This window comes from Aedes aegypti, chromosome 2, assembly GCF_002204515.2.
Source record: "Aedes aegypti strain LVP_AGWG chromosome 2, AaegL5.0 Primary Assembly, whole genome shotgun sequence".
NCBI classification, from domain to species: Eukaryota; Metazoa; Arthropoda; class Insecta; order Diptera; family Culicidae; genus Aedes; species Aedes aegypti.
In genome coordinates, this window is record NC_035108.1 from 472,199,130 (window position 1) to 472,222,340 (window position 23,211).

Sequence of the window (23,211 nt, forward strand, 5' to 3'; positions counted from 1 at the left end):
TTGAACTCAGCTGTTACAAAAGCCGAACCTGACAAGCAAATTGAACTTCTAAAATTACTTCCTAGGAATTGGTCATATGCCAAAGTTAAAGCTCATTTTGACGTGTCTCAACACGTTATAACTGAATCAAAAAAATACAATTTAGGGATTCAGCCACTTTCAAAAGTAGGACGACCCTCGCATGGATCAGATGTCCAAGACATAGTTTCAAATTTTTACCTAAGGGATGACAACAGTCGGCCATTTCCTGGCTTGAAAGATACCATATCTATTAAGTTACCCAATGGAGTGCGCCAAAATGTTCAAAAACGCCTTTTGCTTGACCCTTTGGATACTTTATATAAACAATATTTGGAAACCTGTAAGAGTGAACAGGAATCTGTCTCATTCACATCGTTATGGAAACTTAAACCAAAACAATGTGTTTATACAAAGGATTCACCGGCCATGAATGTTTGTGTTTGCATGATACATGAGAATATGAAATTCATGGTTGATGCATTGAAAAAAACTGATTGCTTTGAAGTTCATAATACAGAAAAAAAAACTTAACACCTTTTTGACTAGTCAAATGATATGTCCAGATAGTACAGATGATTGTTACTTGAGGTCCTGTGAGGATTGTAAATTAAAGAAATTAGATTTTGTTGCCAATCGCTTAGATGAAAACAACGTTGAAGAAGTTAAGTATTGTTTTTGGATTATTTCTCCTCGTTGTGAAATTATCAACAAAGAGGAAAATGTAAATGATTTTATAGAAAACTTGAAAAATCTCACAGAGAAGTTTCTTGTGCATCAATTCAAAGTAGATAAACAAAATAAATTTATAAGAGCTAAAAAGGAATCACTAGTTGAAAACAAAGAAATAATGTGCCAGATGGATTTCGCGGAAAATTATTCGTGCGTGATACAAGATTCCATTCAAAGCCATTACTTTGTACGACCTCAAGTAACAATACATCCATTTGTAATTTATTACAAAGACAAATCTTCGATCAAAGGCTTAAATTTTGTTGTAATTGCTGACATAAAAAAGCATAACACGACATCAGTTTATGCTTTTCAAACAAAACTAATTTCAAGATTGAAAAATAAATTTCCTGAGCATGAAAAAATCATTTATCTTTCTGATGGTTGCGGAGAGCAGTACAAAAATAAATCAAATTTCAAAAATGTATGCAACCATGAAAATGATTTTAAAATTAGGGCAGAATGGCACTTTTTCCCAACCTCACATGGAAAAGGTCCATGTGATGGTATCGGTGGCAATATTAAGCGAATGGCTAGAGATGCTAGTATTAGAAAGTCAGCGGAAATTAATAACGCCAAACAATTTTTTGACTGGGCTGTGTCGCAAAAGGTGAAAGACCAATTTAAAAAAGATTGGGAATTCATCTATGCAACTGAAAATGACTATTCAGAGGCTGAAAAATTACTTCAGGAGAGATTTTCTAACCTTGTTCCAATTCCTGGAACAAAAAAATATCATTCATTTATTCCAAAAGACGAACGAAGCAATTTTGCGAGTGAATTCTCAGATGCACATGAAAACCAAGAAAATACAGCATGCTTTGTTCTTGATACTACAAAGAAACGAAAATCTTCTGGTGGTAGCAACCAAAGGCAATCTTCCCGGTTGAAAAAATAGATAGTTTTAAGATAAAATGTAAGTTATGTACTGAATAATTGAACAAATAAAATTAAAGAAACATATAAAAAGAATCTTATTTGTTCCATAGAAAAGAAAGAATCCCTTGGAATGGAAAAGAAACAGTTTTTTCAGCTTTGCTTAACGGTGTAATGTTTCATGAAAAATATAATCATATCCGACTTATACTTCATTAAAACCAATCCCATATCGTTTCTTTCAGATCTTTTAGAAAATTTGCAATTGCTTTGATAAAAAAAAAACTTGTTTTTCTGATGCTTCGATTGAAATATGGGTTTTCAAAGAAAAGGCTAATATGGTCATTTTTCACAAAATTGACCATAACTCAGGAACAAAAAAAAATACATCCTAAAATTTACTATAATTGAAGTTTATGAAGTTTCCTTCTCAAAAATATTTTAATAAAAATTTTCCGCGAGTTCGGGCATAGATTTTCCAGCTTTTCTTTATGAATTTCCCTAACGGTGGAAAATTTTGTGGAAAACTTTTTCCAGTTAATATTTTTTTTGATTTCTGAGAAAATTTGCTTAAATTTTCATATAAAAACTTTGTTTCTACAATGTTTCGTTCTTGAGTTATGATTTTTCAAAGAAAAGTCTTATATGGCACATCTGGACATTTTTCACAAAATTGACCATAACTCAAAAACGAAAAAAAATAGTGCATTCCAAAAATTTCAGTGATTAAAGCTTATAAAATTACCTTCTCGAAAATATTTTTTTTGAAAATTCTCCACGAGTTCGGGCATAGTTTTTCCGGCTTTTCTTTACGAATTTTCCCAACGGTGGAAAATTTTGTGGAAAACTTTTTCCAGTTCATTTTTTTTATTCGTTCTTGAGTTATGATTTTTCAAAGTAAGTAGTGTCAAGGGAAAACAAAAAATTTCCACCTGAGTTTTCCGGAAAAATAGGCGACCCTGAATTATTCTCAATTTTTTTTTTATTCATATATCCATGAGCCCTGCCTGTGGAAAAAGTTTCATGAAAATCTGAGACCCTTCGGCCCGATTTGTATGATAATAAAAAAAATCCCCTATTACTAGATATCAAAAACCGTATTATGAATAGTTTATCTACAACATGTGCATGCAAAATGGACCATTCAGAAAATTATTTATTGAAAAATTTGTATAGACACTGAAAACAAGGAAAGCTCTCAATTAATAACTGTGGAAGTGCTCATAAGAACGCTAAGCTGAGAAGCAGGCTCTATCCCAGTGAGGACGTTAATGCCAAGAAAAATAAGAAGACACTGAAAACCGTTATCCTTAATAGAAACAATGACTATGACTTTAATGGAAACCTACATAAGACGGAGGAATTAAATAACGAAAAAAAATTCTTTATTTGTATTATACGCAAACAAATCATGGTAAGTTATTTGTTGAATACAGCTTAAAATTTCACTGAATTTCACACAAATTTTGTCCCAACAGTCAGTACGTTTGGCTGCTGCTGTTGCTTTTGCTCCGTTGCCAATACAGCTCGAACCATCCCATCCCCCCACTCCCACAATGCCCGTATAGAACCTTAACACATGCATCCAACACAGGCGGTTGGGCGGAGAGGGCACACGAAGCAACTCCCCTACTCCTCCTTCCGCTCTCTGGATGGAGTCTGAATTGTGTAAACATGAATATAGACAAGTTTTTGTGTGCTTTTTCCGGTTGTGAAAAGCGTTATCATCGTGCACTTGGAAGCACCCGGAAGGGGGGCTCTCGGGGGGATGTCTCGCATCGCATCGTTTCGGTCGTTCGCTGGGTGGTTCGTTTGTCATCGCATCGTCGTTGTTGGAGCTTGAAGCTTGGAGCTTGGAGCATCCTCGCCGAGGACCGTTTCAGAAAGGTTGTCGTCATCGTCATTCAGCGTTGCCGTTTTGTTGCATACATACAGGAGTAGTACCAGCAGCAGCAGCAGCAGCAGCACCGTCATAAACCGGCTATGATGTGACTTTTCCCAGGGCTTGCTTTGTGCAAACAATGCCGAATACACATGCAGGAGCAGAAGAGGAGCTTTGCTGCTGCTGATTCCTAGGCTACTTCGATGTGTCTGTGTTCGTACGGAGAGACTGCTCCGGTGTGTATGTGTGAATGAGGGGGGAGGGTCCTGGGGATTGAAGAGCACAGGAATTGTGTGCATATGCTTCCTTGAAACGGAAGCCAAGCTGCTTTATGTATGCATGTAAGATTAACATTCGAGGAACAGAACTGCATATTGAAAACTTTTGCGCTCCTTTCAATACATAAGAAAGGTGGAACCGACGACGTCGAGAATGCAAATGCAAATACGATTTTTCTTAAGTGTTCATTTTTTTCTATTTGTTGATTCATTCTTGAGCTTTTCTTTAGGTGATTCTTTTTTTTTCGTTCCATTTCGTTCTCAATAGGTTGGGTTGGTGCAGGGAAAAAAAGTTAGCTGGTTATTGAAAAAGTTCCTTCTGGTCCGGATGGAAGAAAAATTATGAGCTACCTTCTACTGTTTACACAAGATACTAACGATTCGAATGAGCATAGAGTCGCTATTACTGTTCTATGTTAGTTGGCGGATTGAAATTGTGTTGATTTTTGCTCAAGATTTTCTGAGATTTTCTCATAAGTCAACTATTCCTAGTAATAAAGATAAATTCTTGCAGAAATATGCTAAGATCAGGTAAACAATATCAGATTCTAGAGATACAATAGTAATTCTAAATTAATTTAATAATGTCTATTGGTTGATTATACCGGATGACAAGTTTTAGATCCACATGGAAAACCATTTATATTTGTGTGTTAGAAATTTACCAGTCAATCTGCTACAGGTTTTCAGGGATTCTTTCATCTGATAAATCCATTGATAATTTCAGGAAGGTATTTTGTAAGATTTTATGAGGAAATTGAGATAATCTCTATAAAAATCCATGGAGTGATTGGTAAGCGAATATCTGTAGGTATCCCAAAGAGATACTAGGACGCAACATTCAAAGAATTCCTGAATAATACAATAGGAAGTACTTGTTTTTAACAACTACCAAAAAGCTAAACATTACATATAATTTGCAATTGGATTAGATGGACAAATTGATGTCAAGATTTGCGAAAAAGTTACACGTCTTCTCAGTGAGAATCGAACTCACGACTCCCCGATCTCTAGTTGGGGCGCGTTGAAAGCGTTGTGTTTGGATGGGCATCTAATTCTTCCGAAAGAGGTGCACTTTACGAAAAAGGACCGCGTGATTATTGAGCTGAAATCGAATTCAGGTTAACTTCTGCGTTCATGAGTCCTCTCATGGCGTAGTGGTAACACATCAATCCCAATGTAAGGAGCGGCTGATCATAAACGTGCATAGCCCTCACTCCAGAAACACTGATGATGACAAGGACGCATTTTACGCGCAGCTCGAACGCGAGTACGATCGCTGCCCAAGCCACGACATCAAGATCATCATAGGAGTTTTGAACGCTCAGATTGGCCAGGAGGAGGAGTTCAGACCGACGATTGGAAAGTTCAGCACCCACCGGCTGACGAACGAGAACGGCCTGCGACTGATAGATTTTGTCGCCTCCAAGAACAGGGCCATTCGCAGCACCTACCTGTGCTGGAACAACCTCCAATATCGATACACCTGGAGATCACCACAGCAGACGGAATCACAAATCGACCACGTTTTGATCGATGGACGGCACTTCTCCGATATAACTGACGTCAGAACCTATCGTGGCGCTAACATTGACTCTGACCACTATCTGGTGATGGTCAAACTGCGCCCAAAACTATCCGCCATCAACAATGTACGGTATCGACGCCCGCCTCGGTATAACCCAGCGCGACTGGCCCAACCAAACGTCGCCGCCGCATACGCGCAGCATCTCGAGGTAGCGTTGCCGGAAGAGGGCGAGCTTGATGAAGCCCCTCTTGAGGACTGCTGGAGCAATATAAAAGCAGCCATCAACAACGCAGCCGAGAGCATCGTCGGATACGTGGAAAGAAGGACATGTAACGATTGGTTCGACGAAGAATGCAGACAGATTTTGGAGGAGAAGGATGCAGCGCAGGCTGCAATGCTGCAGTAAAGAACGCGACAAAACGTGGAGCAATATAAAAGGAAACAAAAGCAGCAAACCCGCCTATTCCGGGACAAAAAGCGCCGCCTGAAAGAAGCGGAATGTGAAGAAATGGAACAGTTGCATCGTTCACAAGAAACGCGAAAGTTCTACGAGAAGCTTAACGCATCCCGAAAAGGCTTCGTGCCGCGAGCCTAAATGTGTAGGGATAAGGACGGAAGCATCTTGACGGACGGACGTGAGGTGATTGAAAGGTGGAGGCAGCACTACGATGAACACCTGAATGGCACGGAGAACACAGGCGCAGAGGGTCACGACAGCGGAGGAAGTGACTACGTCAGCACGGCGGATGAAGGAAACTAACCTGCCCCCACATGGAGGGAAGTTAAGGATGCCATCAACCAGCTCAAGAATAACAAGGCCGCTGGTATTGGAGCTGAACTTATCAAAATGGGCCCGGAGAGGTTGGCTGCCTGTCTTCACCGGCTGATTGTCAGAATCTGGGAAACGGAACAGCTGCCGGATGAGTGGAAGCAAGGGGTCTTATGCCGTATCTTCAAGAAGGGCGACAAACTGGAATGTGAAAACTTTCGTGCGATCACTATCCTGAATGCCGCCTACAAAGTGCTATCCCATATACACACTTAGATTATATTACTGGGGTCGGTAAAATTTTACTGGGTTTTGGAACTACCGAAAAAGTCAGTAAAATGAAAACTGTCGCCACGCGTAATTGAACAGCAAATTTCACCATGTTTTATTTTTTATCGATATATGGTATAAAAAGAAACCTCTCTGCAAAATTTCAGTGAAAACTCTCTGTTTTTCGATTTCTGACATTTATTTTTAGTTTACTGACTTTTTCGGTAGTTCCAAAACCCAGTTATTTTTACCGAACAGATTGAGTGTGTATCACCAATAGCAGATGAGTTTGTGGGAAGTTATCAAGCTGTCGGCCGCTCGACGACGGACAAAATCTTCACTGTTCGGCAAATCCTCCAGAAATACCGTGAATACCAAATCCCAACGCATCACCTGTTCATCGATTTTAAAGCGGCTTATGAGAGGCTTAAGAGGTGGCTTATGAGAGGCTTAAGAGCTATGGAAAACTATGGAACATTTCAGTTCGTTCGAATCCCGCCGGGGACTTCGACAGGGTGATGGACTTTCGTGCTTGCTGTTCAACATCGCACTAGAAGGTGTCATGTGGAGAGCCGCGTTCAATAACCGAGGTACGATTTTCACATGATCCAGCCAATTTGTTTGCTTCGCGGATGATATGGTTATTGTCGGCATAACATTTGGAACGGTGGAAAACCTGTACACCCGCCTCTAACACGAAGCGACAAAAGTCGGCCTGGTGATGAATGCGTCAAAAACAAAGTACATGCTGATGGGCGGAACCGAGCGCGACAGGGCCCGCCTAGGAAGCAGTGTTACGATAGACGGGGATACTTTTGAGGGGGTTGATGAGTTCGTCTACCTCGGATCCTTGTTAACGGCTGATAACAACGTTAGTCGTGAAATACGGAGACACATCATCAGTGGAAGTCGCGCCTACTATGGGCTCGAAAAAAAGCTGCGCACCAAATGCACCATGTACAAAACGCTTATAAGACCGGTGGTCTTCTATGGACATGAAGCATGGACCATGCTGGAAGAGGACCTGCAAGCACTTGGAGTGTTCGAACGAAGGGTGCTTAGGACTATCTTTGGCGGTATGCAGGAGAACGGTGTGTGGCGACGGAGAATGAACCACGAGCTCGCTAGGTTCTACGGCGAACGCAGTATCCAGAAGGTGGCGAAAGCCGGAAGGGTGCGCTGGGCAGGGCATGTTGCAAAACTACCGGACAACAATCCTGCAAAGATGGTGTTCGCGTCGAATCCAGTTAGCACAAGAAGGCGGGGAGCACAGCGAGCGAGGTGGCTTGATCAGGTGCAACAAGATCTGGAGAGCGTGGGCCAAAATCGAAGTTGGAGGGACACAGCCATGGACCGAGTAAATTGGCGTAATATCGTTTAATCTTAGTAAAAAGTTATGAGCAATAATGGTTTTAAACGAATTCTTTCATACGACTTTATGTACATTCTGTTAAAAAATTTGTAACTCTTTTACAAGGTTTTTAACATTTTTCATGTCTTCTACAAAGTTGTTAGATATCTTAAAATGCATGTTTTTGCTGAACATCGCACCTCTCTATCTTTTAAAGTAAAGGAACTATCGGTAGAAATCGTTTTAATAAGGCTTATTTGTTCAATAGTTAGAACCCATGAAAAGACGCTTATAGACAAATGTTTTTATTTTCACCATAGATATTTTAAAAAGTTCTTCACACGAGCTTAAACTTTTTAGGGGCCATGCACAAACCATGTGACTTCCATTCTCCCTAAGAATAAGTACGACATTCACGTATTAAACAGATGATAAATAGTTCAATTTATTTTTCTGTTGAGCTTGTTTTTTTTTTGTTTTTTGTTAAATCGTGGGTTGGAACATCCTCTGACTGTCCTACCCAGGTATTTTTGTGCGTAGTACATGTCCTACCTGTCCTACCTACTTCCCGCGCCACTGATTACCAAATATGTCATGAAATTTTGGGCAACTGCAAGGAACATGGAGGTATTTACTTTGTCTTAGACAGAATGCCGCTTCAGAGACTACTTTGATTAATTCAACAAAACTTCCATAAGTTGGGGAGGATACCTACGACAGTAACGGTATATGCACGAGTTGTTCAGTGTTTAACACCAGCAGCGGTTGCTTCCAATTTACTTCCATTTTTACACGTCTTTAAACCGAGCGAAACTACAAAATGCCAAAGGCAACGATAAGCAATTGTGTGCAAAGTGCACCGTTACAACCACGCCCTAAACCGTCTCATCTAGGTATGTCTACACATGTCCCACATATCTGTGCAGCATACTCATATAAAGCTTCGAAGCGGAGAAAATCAATAGTTTGTAACACAAACAACAGTGATCCTAGCGAAGCTCATTTACAAATCCGGAAAACGCCAAATACCACCCAAATGTAGTACGCGTGCTAATTACACTCCCCAGCCTACTTCGCAACGGCATGGAAAGATAAAGTTCAAAGATAGCTGCCTCCCCATCCCACCCACGCCTGCTTAGGTAGCAAGTTTTCGCTACGATAAACACCCCATTGTCTGGCAGCCGTCTGAACAAAAGATCAAAGCCCCGAAAATCTGCTGACGATTACTCAAAGCTATAACATAAATTTCCGCCCAAAGAAATCTTCCGTTCGGCGCGACATCATCAACGTCATCATCGTCATTATCATCGTCCATGGCAGCTTTCCTTGGCAGTTTTCCCTAGCAGCATCCCCAGCCCGGAATACAAAACAACTGAGCTGTTGAATAAAGGAAAAATATTGATTTTGTTCTCGTCGCTCTCGTGCTCTGTTCTATTCCCCATTCCCCCATCAGCCATACAAATGGGCTCTATTGAAAAGGTACCACAATTCCCACCCAAAGGCCACCCACTTCCACCGAGGGAAACGAACACAAAAACGAATCTCCTTCGTGTTCTCAGCATCCAACACAACATCGAGCGCTCCATTCTGTCCGCTTCTGGTACACACTGTTGGAGTTCTCCTCTGTTTTCCGTTGTATTGAATTGTAATGAAAATAAACGCTACGAACGGGATGCCACCTCACCCTAACCTCCCCCACCACCAAGCTCTTTGCGCCACAAAAGGATATGTATTCATGCTACAGTGCTACCGTTGTGTATGGAAGCATTTTCTCTTCAACCCAGCAGGCTGCGACCGACGACGAAAGCGACGACGACGACGACTTCGATCGAGCTCTGAGCAGATGAGATGAGAATAGGAGCAACCCACTCGTTGGAAACAACAAAAAAGGAAGAGAAGAAGAAAACAAGACCACATACAACATGCACACAACACAATAACCTCCGCTCTTTCATTCATACACACACAGGAGGTACATTCAGTCGGAGCCCGGCGCACGTTGGCGCATAAGGATAGAAGGATGAAGCGCTTCTACTATACGGTCCCATCTCCTCCCATCCCAGCTAGCATCCTTTTTGTGCTCCGATGAAACATCGAAACGAGAAAAGCATGCTTTATTTTCCCAACTACATGGGTGCCTCGGTACCTTCCGTACCCTGCACGTAGGAGAGAACCGCACAGAATGGGACTAGAGATGGAAATCTTTGATTAGCATCAAATGGATTGGAGATATTCGATTACGAAGAAAATTTCATTCTATTGGACCTTAAAAAAAAGTAATCACCTATTTCGATGCATGGGAAATTTCTTGCCAGACATTTTCAAGAAAATCATTTTTCTTTGATCGCAGTAAACAGTAAAAATTTAAAATGGAGTACGCTCTAGAAAATTTCTTAAGCATTTCTGCTAAAGAAAATTTTACTTTTCTTGTGCTGAATAGTAGACTGATGTAAATTGTGGAGCTTTAAATTTTAAACGATGTCAATTATGGTTAATAGGGGTTCATGTACAAAGCTTTCTGCTAGGGGTCATGTATAAAGCCAAGCAAACCTTACAAAACTTTCGGAGGACTCCTACATAGGGGCTGTCCATTAATTATGTAAGGGTTTATGGGGGGAGGGGGGGTTTAAGATTTCTTACGCGACATACAATTTATTTTTAATTTTCTTACAAAAAATCTTACCATGGGGGGAGGGGGGGTTGAAAACCCCCGAAAATTGTCTTACGTAATTAATGGATCGCCCCATAAAGCGTGACAAAAAGGGGAGGGGTCTGAAATTCAGTGTGACATAATGTGTGTACCATCCCTTAGGTATTACTCCAAAAAATTCGGCTGGAGTTTATCCAACGATTTGTTACCTATGTGATAGGTCACAATCGTGCATTTGCTTATTTTGTATTTTTCTTTTTTCGTTTTGTTATATTTTTTCCCTTTTTTGTAAATAATTATGCTTTAACTCTAGTTTAAATATAAATAACCTAATTTGTAAATAATATTCCTATAATCCTTATCCTAAGATACCAGTTACCCTTAATATTAAAAAAATGAATTTGTAAATAGAAACAATTTAAATTTGAATTTCATACCCATCCTACTATACCCCTAGTATCCCACCATCAAAATCCTTCCCAAACCATATATGCACTGATGTATGGCGCCCGGTACCAACTGTGCGAAAACAAATCCCTCCCGGGAAATGTTCTAAGATTTGGTTTTGCTGCATCATCAAGTCCTATAAAAAGGATATGCAGGCCCAGGAAATGATCTTTTTCGGTAACAAAGTTAAACAGTTTAAATCGTCCGATATTTTAGATTTCTAAAAATCCTCAGGTACAAAGTTAAAAGTAAATCGCGTGTGGAAGATACCTGTACCCCACCACAGATCAAATAGGAAGTGATAAGTGCCAAGTGTCCCACTAGAAACTCAAGGGAACCTGAGAGGACCGAACAGGACGGGTCTCGAAGACATTCCGGAGACGCAAAGCCTCGCTGGCATCTCGACATCCATCGGCTGCCGGCAAGGAAGCCGAGTCACTAGCCATTGATTGGACCGAAACTCCCATCAGCAACGACAAATCGCAGGTGAAGTTGTAGTGCATTTCTTTCATACCTTCTTAAATCCTTAACCTTTAAAATAAATCATGTGTAAATTAGAATTTTATTAGTGGTTCAGCATTATTATTTCGGACGCATTCCCCTTTTTCTCTCTCTTTCGTGGTGGTTAAATTTAAGTCGCGAAGCAACCCGGATAAAAAATACAATACAAAAACAATATAAAGTATTGCAACAGTACCATTCAATATATTGGAAATACAATACAGTATATGTGAAATGACAATACAATTACAGTACAATATATTGTTTTAAACAGTTCACTGTATGGTATATGAGATTTTTGCAATATAATGTATGGGTGGTTAAGTATCGTAACAATACAAATATAGATATTTTCTCATACAAACATTTTGAAAATACAATACGATATATTGTTCATGTATTGTCTTGATTAGCAATTCGTGTATTGTTGTACAATACAAAAACAATTCAACGAACTGTATGATGGTTGCATTCATCGTTACAGCTAATGTCAAGTGACTTCCAAAAAACTACTTATTTTTACTTTTTGAATATTTTTCACCCAACATTTCTTGCTTTCTGAACTTGTTTTGTTTATTTCTTTCAGCAAAGCTACATAGAAAAAAGCAACAGTTGTTTAACGCGAAAATAGGAATTTGACCAAAATTGTAAGGTATAAAACCAATTAAAAACAATACAATGTTCTGTTACAATACATTATATTGTTTTTGAATTTTATATCCAAACAAGAATAATATTGCTTCGACATTCAATTACAATACGCTGTATTGTATCCAATACGTTATATTGTACATTAATGGTTTATTCCATTCACTGAATGATACGTTTTTATCCGGGAAGTGTGGGTTGTGAGTCTGCCCCTAAACGATTCTCCCGGATAGACCCTGAGCGGGCTAAAGTGTAAATAGTTCTCAAAGATTTGCTTGATAAATTAGTTTTTTTTTTTTTAATTTTGAATTGAAGTTTTTTCTTAGTGTTAATTTCTTTAGTTTTCTAGTGTAGTTCCTTTTTTCTTATTATTTTTCTCGAATTAAATGAATTAGAACAATTAGTAACCGAAAAGTAAAAGATTCCATCACGGATTTTCCAAAACATTCCTCCAATATTTTTCTTCAGGATACCTTTAAAAATTCAATCACAAATTTTACTAATGATACCTTCAGAATTTCAATTTACTCATTGAGGAATACCTACAGCCATGGCTTCGGAGATCATTCTAAAACTTTTCCAAGAAGCCCTCCAGGAAACTCATCAAACAATTCATCTATAGATTATCTCAGGATTTTCTTCGAAATTGTCGTTTTGTGTTTTTTCTTGAATTCAGCAGTAATTTTTAGGGAGTATTTTCTAAAATTACTTCAGAGATACATCAAAACCTAAAATTTGTTTCAAATTTTCGATTTCTTTAGGAATTTACATCGCTTTTCTGGGGTTTTCACTAGGCTCTCGAGTTTCCCTGTTGCGTTCTGCAACGCTTTCCCCTAGCATTGGAAACGGCAACGGGGCTCCATCTCAATTCATGGGTTGCTTCGTTCTACTCGTTCAGTGCCCGTTTTGCTCCATGGATGGTCGCATTCAGCAGAACAGAGCAATCTGTGGCACACGTAGGAAGATATGCTACGGGGAGCAACGAGGAGAGGCTAACAAAAAGAGAGTCCAACCCGAAGCGGCAGCCCACTCGCCAGGGACAGATGGTTTCGTTGTATGGGGGGGGAGTGGGGGTGGTATAGCTATACGTACATTTTCGAAGGAAAACGAACAAAACGAATGGAACACAACACGGCAACAGCAGAAGCAGCAGCCAGCATCATCTCAGTGTGCCATGGCGGCCAGGCATTCAACCATCCGTACAAAAGAGGATTCAATACATAAAACGACGGGGGACTCTTGGTTAGAAAAATCCATACTCTTCTATGAAAAATTCAATTCTTTTATTTATCTACGATCATACGCCAATACTGCCAATTTTGTTTACAAAATACCTATACTAGGTTTCACGGAGCAAAAGTTAAAAGTTTCAATACAATGCATAAGCCTCCTTTGTTCATGAGCTGACCCAAGGAGACGCATGGTTGTTAAATTTTGTTCTTTTGAATGTTCGTTACGATAATCATCGGTAGAAACACACAAACAATAATCTTAAAAATGACACCGGAAAACCCATAACCTCCTTTTCCCATCGGGTGGCCCCTTGCTCGACCCAGACCAGCGCACAAAAGGATGTATGATGGAAAAATAGCACGAGAAAAAGCCAAAGGAAATAAAACAACATAATGGCCTCTGCTCGGAGCAAAGAAAAATCGTCCATACAAGCGTAAGCACAAAGGAAAACAGACGAGAAGAGAATGGAAATGAGAAGAAGGTACAACAAAAAAAAAACGTTGACGTCGTCGCTTCGGGGTGGAAACCTCAACGGTTCCCATAGAGTCGCACAATCAACAGAGCACTCGACTGCTTGGACCTCATTCGTTCTAGAATACCATTTTGTTTTACTTTTTCCGAGCTTACCGGCGGAAAACACAGCATGTCTTGTAGTTAGACCAAGGCAACTAGATAGAGGACTCCATCCGGGACTATGTTTAGATATCTAAGTAAAAGATAGAATAAATGAATTTCCATTGATAACAAATCTTCGAGCTGTTTAGTGAAATACCTATAAGTAAATGAAAATCAAATTTGGTACTATACCATTTAATTCCACTAGAGTTTGTATGCTTTGACCCGTATTTTGACCTCAACTGTAAGGTCATCTTCAGTGTCGTGTACTAGACGACTGGAAGTCGAATCTAGTACTCGACACTGAAGACGGCCTTACTGTTGAGGTCCGAATACGCGTATCTGTCAAAGGATACAAACTCTAGTGGAATTAAATGGTATAGTACCAAATTCGTTTTTTCATTTACTTATGAATTTCCGTTGGATTTTGTTGTAATCCTTTGGGATTACAGCGGAAATTCTCAGGTGTTCTTCCAAGTAAAAATCGATCGAATGCGCATGGCAGAATGGTAGTCGAGAACTGTCAAAACGTATGGAAAATAATGAACAACGTTAAATACTTGCATTTAGGAAACTGGTTCAAAAGAGTAGTGATTAGAAATCTAGCGTAATGTGAATAAAAAACTTCTTGTGTTTAGTTCATCTTCCCTGGTGCTTTCTTTGCATCAGGATTTCATTTTTACTACCACTGAAATGAGCCATCTATTGCCTTTTAGGTTTTGAATATCGCCCTATTACGATTTCTTAGTCTTTATGTATTGATGGATTCTTTTGATGACCTCGAAAGAAATTTAGCAAGCTATCGAGTCAGAACGATGAACTTACAGTTGTGTTCAAAATACGCGTATCTGTCAAAGGATTCAAACTAAATAAATAAATAAATGGTATAGTACCAAATTCGTTTTTGTTTTATCATGATTTATTATATGAACAATCGCTATAAGCTACAAATATTGTACTAGGCGTGTTTGTTTTTTTTTTTTTTTGTTGCAAGCAGAAATCTGCAATTAGACTTCTAAGAAGATGACTCCGGGAGTGTAGGATTGCTGCACCACCGACGACCCACTAAAACCAATCCATGCTCATTCATTACCATCGGCCTCAGACCCTACACTCCCTGGAACCACATTACAGAGGGGTCGTTTCATGGTCCACAAACATTTCAAATTTTTATATGCACAAACCACGAGGTGAGAAGGGGGTCTAAGAATCCGAAAAAAAAAATAACCACTTGGTAAATAGACAACCCCTGATTGATATTGCGGTAAAACTATTTTTTTTACAAAAATATTTACTACTAGCGGGATTTCAACGCATTAGGCTCAGCATGGACTTGATGAACAGATGTGCGTTAGGTTAGACTGTTCATTAATTACGTAAGACAATTTTGGCGGTTTTTTCAAACGAACCCTTCCTCCGCCCAATAGTAATATTTTATGAAAATAAAAGAAATCTAAAACACCTTCTTCCCCTTGAACCCTTACGTAATTGATGGACGGCCCTTTATCCGCTACAGCTACTTGGGTCTTTCAAGCAAGATTAGTTGAAAAAAATATCACGCTCTGTTGAATGATGCTTTGAAATGATTTTATCCAGCTGTTTACGCTAGCTATAAAATTGAAGAGGGTTCAATTTGACGTTTCTTGCCTACAGATTTTATAGTATGATCTAAGTAAGTTGTGATCTAAAATTGTTGATTGGTCTGTCGAAGTGTGTTCTGGGAAGTTTAAATATTGATCCACATGACTTCTGAGAAGTACCATTATTGGCTAATCAAATTTGTTGTCACATCCAATTTGAATATGTTTCGAACAGTAGCAGGATTAAAAACCCACGAAATGATGATAGTGTATATACTTTTTAGGGGGAAGTGGGAGGTTCAATATGTTGCAGAGGCCATAAACTCGATTGCTTTTAACAGCAGACGGAGCCAGAGCCAACAGCAGACGGAGCAGAGCCAACTCGAAATGCGATTAGCAGCACCCCTTCAGAATTCAATGAAACTTTCTGGAGGTCAAAAGTATGTGAAATTAAGATACTTCGCATATTCTGTTTTTTCAAAATCGATCTAGACTAACATTTGGAAAGCGTCAAAGTTTGTTTCTTACTTTTTTCTATAAACCCGTATAACTCGAAAACGGTAAGACCTACAAAAAAGTGTTGCATGGTAGACTGTCGTAAAATTTCCTGAAGTTTTAGAAAAAAATATTGAAAAAATAAAAAAATACATTTTCTACACTGAAAAATAAATGATTCAAAATTTTAAAGTCGATTAAAAAAACGGCCATTTCAGATTTTGATCATCCTTAAGCAAAAAGTTTCGTAATTAAATTTACTAAAAGTCGTCCATACATTGCAAATTGGGCATATTTAGGGAAAAAAGTTTTTCTAACATCATTTTTTTAAGTTCAAAATGATTTTTTATTATATTTTTTTATTTCGCTTTAAATAGTCTAGTATGGTCATATTTTCAAGTGATAAATGAGTTTTAATCACAAAATAGATTATATTAAAATAAAAAAAAAGTTAAAAGAAATAAAACGGAAGAAATAAATACGATTGATCTCACACCAAGCCGCTTATGAGAAAATCAACTCTGATGGGTTTTTTATGGTTGAAAAGATATCACAATAATATTTCATTTCTTATTTGGTCAAAGCCAATATTTACAGGGGTGTCTGGAAAGGGTCAATATTATGCTATTCGCAATGTATGGACGACTTTTAGTAAACTTAATTGCGAAACTGTTTGCCTATGATGTTGCCTGTTTGAGAACGATCAAAATATGAAATGGCCGTTTTTTGGTAATCGATTTTATAATTCTGAATCATTGTTTTTTCAGTGTATAAAATGTTTTTTTTATTTTTCAATACTTTTTCTAAAACTTGAGGAACTTTCAAGACAGTTCCCCATACAACACTTTCTTGTAGGTTTTACCGTTTTCGAGTTACACGGGTTTTTAAAAAATAAATATGTATAAAAAAAACTTTGACCCTTTCCAAATGTTAGTCTAGATCGATTTTGAAAAAATATAGTACCCAGAAAGTTTCATTGAATTCTGAAGGAGTGCTGCTAATCCCTTTGTCGAGTGGGCGTAAAATCCGTCCCATTGTATCCATACCAAGTATATCATGACGTACAGCTTTGGTGATCTCCACTAACTTTTTAATTCGATAGTCCAGCTTCTGAAATATAAAATAATGTCGAATCGATATATTGATATGAGTTTCGTTTAATGTGCTGCAAAGTTATTTTTTCCTGATAATAAATCTTCGAGCTGTTTAGTAGAATACCTATAAGTAGATGAAAAAACCGAATTTACTACTACAGTGCCTTACCGATTTTGGCAACAAGGTATGATTTTTATGTTGCCAAAATGGGGATGATGCCAAATTCGGGAATTTTGAAATGCTTATGTTTTTTATCATTCTAATCTCTAAAAGTATCAGCAAATGGATGACAACTACTACGAATGATGTGAAACACGTCTGGGAGCCTTCTTCAGTTCAGCTTTTGACTCAAAAGCAGAGAAATCATGTACTGATGACATGCACCATTTGAAAAGCACACTTGTTGTACGCAGCACACGCGTGGTATTACTTTCAGTGGCCATTTGCGACTGTTCTTCTTCTTTTTTGGCATTAACGTTCCCACTGGGACAGAGCCTGCTACTCAGCTTAGTGTTCTTATGAGCACTTCCACAGTTATTTACTGAGAGCTTTCTTTGCCTAAGTTTGCCATTTTCGCATTCGTATATCGTGTGGCAGGTACGATGATACTCTTTGCCCAGGGAAGTCAAGGAAATTTCCATTACGAAAAGATCCTGGACCGACCGGGAATCAAACCCAGACTCCTTCAGCATGACTTTGCTTTGTAGCCGCGGACTCTAACCAATCGGCTAAGAAAGGCCCCAATGCGACTGTTCTAGAAAGCAAATAGGCAGACCATATCGAAAGTAGCTGATTTCGAATACAGGTTCGGTTGATTATCCTTTCAGGTGGGTTAATTTTTGGGATTTCCTGCATAGAGTGCAATTGTGATTACCACACGTCTTAAAAGTGAACAAGGTTCTAAGTTGGGAACAGTGGCAGTTCTTATAAATTACTACGCCAAAATCAAAGCTTATCAGATGTTATGTCAGGAATAAAACTACGATGCTATTTATCCAGACTGGCGCCGCCAAGCACCCAGAAATAGAGTTAATGACGAGATCTCACCAAGCATTACATTCGTTTGCTGAGATTCAGAAATTATTTTGCTGATAGTTGCAATTTTAAATCATTAGAAAATTGAAAGGATTTTTTTGAAAAAAAAATCATGACAAGTAAGAAATGTGTGTCGGAATTGTTGAAACAACGTGAGGAGTAATAATGGTTGAAAGTTTTGCAGTTGAAATTTCAATTTTCGTTCATTTTATTGCGTTTCTCATTTTACGTGAATACCGTTAGATTTTTTATACGAATTCTTGAAGAAATTGCTTGCAATATCAATTCAATTTTCGATTTCATTTCTGCAGGATTTTGTGTAACTTCCGAAAGAAAAAACTGATAGCAGAAAAAATGTAGTTTAAATTTTGTGAAATCAGCGGAAACAAAATTGTAGTAGCATTGTTTCTTTTTTCTTCCTGTAGAATAATGTGTGAGCTTTAAACATTATTTTTGATTACAGTAAACATTTTTTTGGTGAAATTTTCAATTGTGAAGGTGCTTAGAATAGGCAACAAAATATTCTTTTATACCACTCTCCAACTGTCGCAAGGTTGTGGTCAGAAAAAATTTTGACTGCTGAAGAAGCAACAATATGGAATTGATTGCAAGAAATAATTTCCAAATGCTAGAAATAATTTCTTAAGCAAGGGACTACACAAATTTAAAAATGTCCAAAGAATTTTAAACATGGGCTCTTTTTTTACTCGCTCTTAGAATTCCTTCATAAACGTTTTTCAATGACTACGTCAAAACCCATTCTCAACATTTTCCCAAACTGTCATCTAGAGTTATTAGCAAAGGTGCTCAATGTTTTCCTCAACAAGTGTTACTGAAATGCCTACATAAATATCTTATAGAAATTACACCAATTATTAAATAAAACCTAATCAATGATCACGAGATAATTTGAAGCCATATACAATCTGATTGATATGTTAAAAAAATGAAATCACAATAACAACAAAACATTTGTGATCAATACAGTAAAACAGATCGTCCTTACATTTGATGCTTTTATTACACTTGCTTTTATTGTCGATTACCATCCTATTCCGCCAACTTATGATGCCTATTAAACAATTCAGCAATAGTTTATATAGCTTGCCTTCATAAGACTTCTCATATACGTTAAACAATAACATTGAAATATACGATTTCTACTCATAAGAAAGTTCCAGATTACCTTTCTTAGATCGCAATGTTCACAACCAGTTTCATTTTCACTCATTGTCACTTTGTTTGAATTCAAAATGTTAGGTTTCAGTGTCTTATAATCAATTGAAAATATTTTTCAATGTGTTGCCAAAATCGGGAATAAATTGTTGCCAAAAACGGGTGTTGCTAAAATCGGGGGTAGACAAAATCGGGTGTTGCCAAAATCGGGAAGGCACTGTATACCATTTAATTCCACTAGAGTTCTAGTGGAATTAAATGGTATAGTACTAAATTCGTTTTTTTCATCTACTTATTTTTTCTTACCTAGCATTTCATTGGAGGCCTGACCGCTTGTTGGTGGTTGTGGATCTTGATTCACTTCGCCTCCACCCGAACGACGTTTTTTCTTAGGCGGACCTCTGTGGAGCCTGATCACTAAGCGGCATGACTCACAATTTTGCATCGTTTCATCAAGCTGATGACTATATCCCATAGCACGTATGTTCTCGATCATTGTTGGTGACAAGTTTCGTAATTGGCTACGCCTGCACTTAGGTTTGTTTATACCGGCGCAACATCTCAAAATTTTAATGCGTGATAAATCTTGTTGATCCATCTTTAACTTCTTTTCACAAATGACTTAGATAAAATGAAAAGAGTTTTATTGACATAAAGCTTAAATAGTTATCTGCATAAAGGTCTATTTTGCTCGAAGTAAGAGGGTGCTTGGAGAAGAAAGCAATGAATACTAGATGGATAATTACCGTAAGGGCACGTTGAGAGAAATTGGATTAGATGTTGAAGAGGGCATACCATATGAAACAGTATTACTTGAAACGTCCTTCCTTGTGGCTAACGTCCCCTATGGGAACGGCTTAGTGTGTTTTGAGAATTCTCCGGTACCTATCCATCTAGTATTCATTGCTTTCTTCTCCATGCTCCCTCTTACTTCGAGCAAAATAGACCGATATGCCGGTAAAAAAAATCAATAATATAATTAGATACCTTTGTATGTTATCTGCATAGGTAGAACAACAATTGTAAGTTGAATACCTATCTTTCTATACACTCACGGGGTGGTTGTTGAGTAACTCAGGTCGTTAACGGACATTTTAGGTAGATAAAAATACAAACATATTCATTATTTCTTATTCATCTGGCGTGTAATGCAGGTACGTTTAGTAAGTTTTTTTTTCACAAATCTTTTTCTAGAAGAGAATTTGATGGCGTATTTTTTTTCTAAAACTTCAGGAAATTTCAAATTATTTTTTTTCCAATTCCAATTCAATTCCAAATTATTTTTTTCTAAAACTTCAGGAAATTTCACGACAGTCCAACAGTACAACACTTTTTAGTAGGGCTTACCGTTTTCGAGTTACACGGGTTTAAAAAAACAAGTAAAAAAACTTTGACCCTTTCCAAATGTTAGTCTAGATCGATTTTGAAAAAAATAAAGTATGTAAAGCTGCGGCCACAATGGTCCGTCAGCGTCGACTTCACCGTCAGCTTTAACTGACAGCTAAGTTTAAAGCAATGATATTCAATGCAGCAACCCACAATGATGCGTTGCGTCAAACGCACGCATGTACTAAAAACGCTGACGCTGTGCTAAACTTTGAAAATCTTCAAACTTGACGCATCAGCCAACGCGTGAAGGAAGATTCAAAATAAAAAAAATGGCTAGTTTTGAAGAGAAGTTAATTGTTCTAGTAAAAGAGTACCCATGTCTGTACTCAAAGGGCTCAAAAGAGTACCGAAACGCACAAAAAAAAGAGCACATTTGGATGCACATTGCGGGGCAGCTAAATAAAACAGGTAATTATTAAATGTTGTATTTTACTGTATAAATTGGAACATCAATCTTAAAATAACCTTTGTTTTTCAGCTGAGCAAGTAAAAGCCCGCTGGAGGAGCCTCCGGGATCGTTTTGGCAGTTTGAAACGCAAACTGGCGGAAGATTCACGATCGGGAGCTGGGGGTAGCTCGAGTCCGGGATGGCCGCTGTATAAGGAACTATTGTTCCTTGGCGCACATATGGAAGCAAGACCGTGAGTATTACATATTACAGGGTAAATGATACATCTTGGGCATCTGGCTATATTTTGGACCTTTGCTTATATTATGTTTGTTTTGATGCCTAAAATTCAGCAAAAAGAGATAATTCGAAGACATTGCTTTGTATTATTCATATTTTTCCTAAATTTTATGTGTCAATTTGCACATAATATAGCCAAATGTCCAAAGTATATTTAGAACTCCAAAATTCCTTATTTGACCTATTCAGTGCTTAAAGTCAGCAATGTTCTTTTTTCAGATCATGTTCCAACTACGCTGCTCCTGGTTCTTCCGGTTCTTCCCAGTCTTGTTCTCAGGCCAACTCAGAAGTTGATGCTGCGGAACAGGAGGAAGACGGCGAGGAGAATATGCTTGACACCAGCGCTACCACTCCTGTTGGAAGCACACCATCAGGGCATCGTCAGCGCCGCCGGAAACTTGACGACGGCGTAGAAATGCAAATGCAAAGCATCCTTGCGTCCGTACAAGAGCGGGTCGATGGATGGGGAGCGAAGCGACCGAGGCACGAGCGGTTTGCATCGTACTTGGCAGCGCAAATGGAACAGCTTCCGCTGCAGGTGGCCCGATCGCTAGAAGTTGAGTTCATCGGAAAGGTGAATAGCCTCATTGATGAGTGCGAGGCGCTTCAATACGAACCAAGCGATGAAAATTCAGTTCAAGACAACTAATGATCTAAAAATTTCCGATTACATATTTTCTTTTTTTACGTTAAAAATATATATATAAATATATATAAAAAAGCATAACTTCAACAATATTTTTTAATTAAACTTGCAAAGATCCAGAAAATCTCTTTTCATTCTGGTGCAACTCAGTTCATTACCCAAGTTATTGTATCCGATTGTGTTGGGGTACATTTATTCATTCATTGTCCAAGGAATTCCTTCAGGGATTCCTCCAGGAATTCTTTCAGGGATTCCTCCAGGAAATCCTTCAGGGATTCCTCCAGGAAATCCTTCAGGGATTCCTCCAGGAATTCTTTCAAGGAATTCGTCCAGGAATTCCTTTAGGGATTCCTCCAGGAATTCCTTCAGGGATTCCTCCAGGAATTCCTTCAGGGATTCTTCCAGGAATTCTTTCAGGGATTCCTCCAGAAATTCCTTCAGGGATTCCTCCAGGAATTCCTTCAGGGATGCCTCCAGGAATTCCTTCAGGGATTTTTCCAGGAATTCTTTTCGGGATTCCTTCAGAAATATAAGGGATTCCTCCAGGAATTCTTTTCGGGATTCCTTCAGGAATATCTTCAGGAATTCCTCCAGGAATATCTTCAGGGATTCCTCCAGGAATTCTTTCAGGGATTCCTCCAGGAATTCCTTCAGGGATTCCTTTAGGGATTCCTCCAGGAACTCCTTTAGCGATTAGTCCAGGAATTCCTTTAAGGATTCCTTTAGAGATTCCTACAGGAATTTCTTTAGGGATTCCTCAATGAATTCCTTCAGGGATTCCTCCAGAAATATCTTCGGGGATTCCTACAGCAATTCTTTCAGGGATTCCTTCAGGGATTCCTTTAGGGATTCCTCCAGGAACTCCTTTAGCGATTAGTCCAGGAATTCCTTTAAGGATTCCTTTAGAGATTCCTACAGGAATTTCTTTAGGGATTCCTCAATGAATTCCTTTAGGGATTCCTCCAGGAACTCCTTTAGCGATTAGTCCAGGAATTCCTTTAAGGATTCCTTTAGAGATTCCTACAGGAATTTCTTTAGGGATTCCTCCAGGAATTCCTTTAGGGATTCCTCCAGGAATATCTTCAGGGATTCCTCCAGGAATATCTTCAGGGATTTCTCCAGGAATTCTTTCAGGGATTCCTCTAGGAATTCCTTCAGAGATTCCTTCAGGGATTCTTCCAGGAATTCCTTCAGGGATTCCTCCAGAAATTCCTTCAGGGATTCCTCCAGGAATTCCTTCAGGGATGCCTCCAGGAATTCTTTCAGGGATTTTTCCAGGAATTCTTTTCGGAATTCCTTCAGAAATATA

The 23,211-nt window shown here is 38.6% G+C and overlaps 1 protein-coding gene across 1 annotated transcript; it reads left to right on the forward strand.

Moving 5' to 3' along the window:
* The first annotated feature begins 20,631 nt into the window (after window positions 1–20,631).
* LOC110676153 (transcription factor Adf-1-like) lies at window positions 20,632–21,936 on the forward strand. The gene is made up of 3 exons (XM_021842897.1): window positions 20,632–20,976; window positions 21,047–21,209; window positions 21,476–21,936. The coding sequence occupies exons 1-3, from the start codon at window positions 20,838–20,840 to the stop codon at window positions 21,903–21,905; spliced, it is 732 nt and encodes a 243-aa protein (XP_021698589.1). The 5' UTR covers window positions 20,632–20,837; the 3' UTR covers window positions 21,906–21,936.
* The last annotated feature ends 1,275 nt before the right edge of the window (window positions 21,937–23,211 follow it).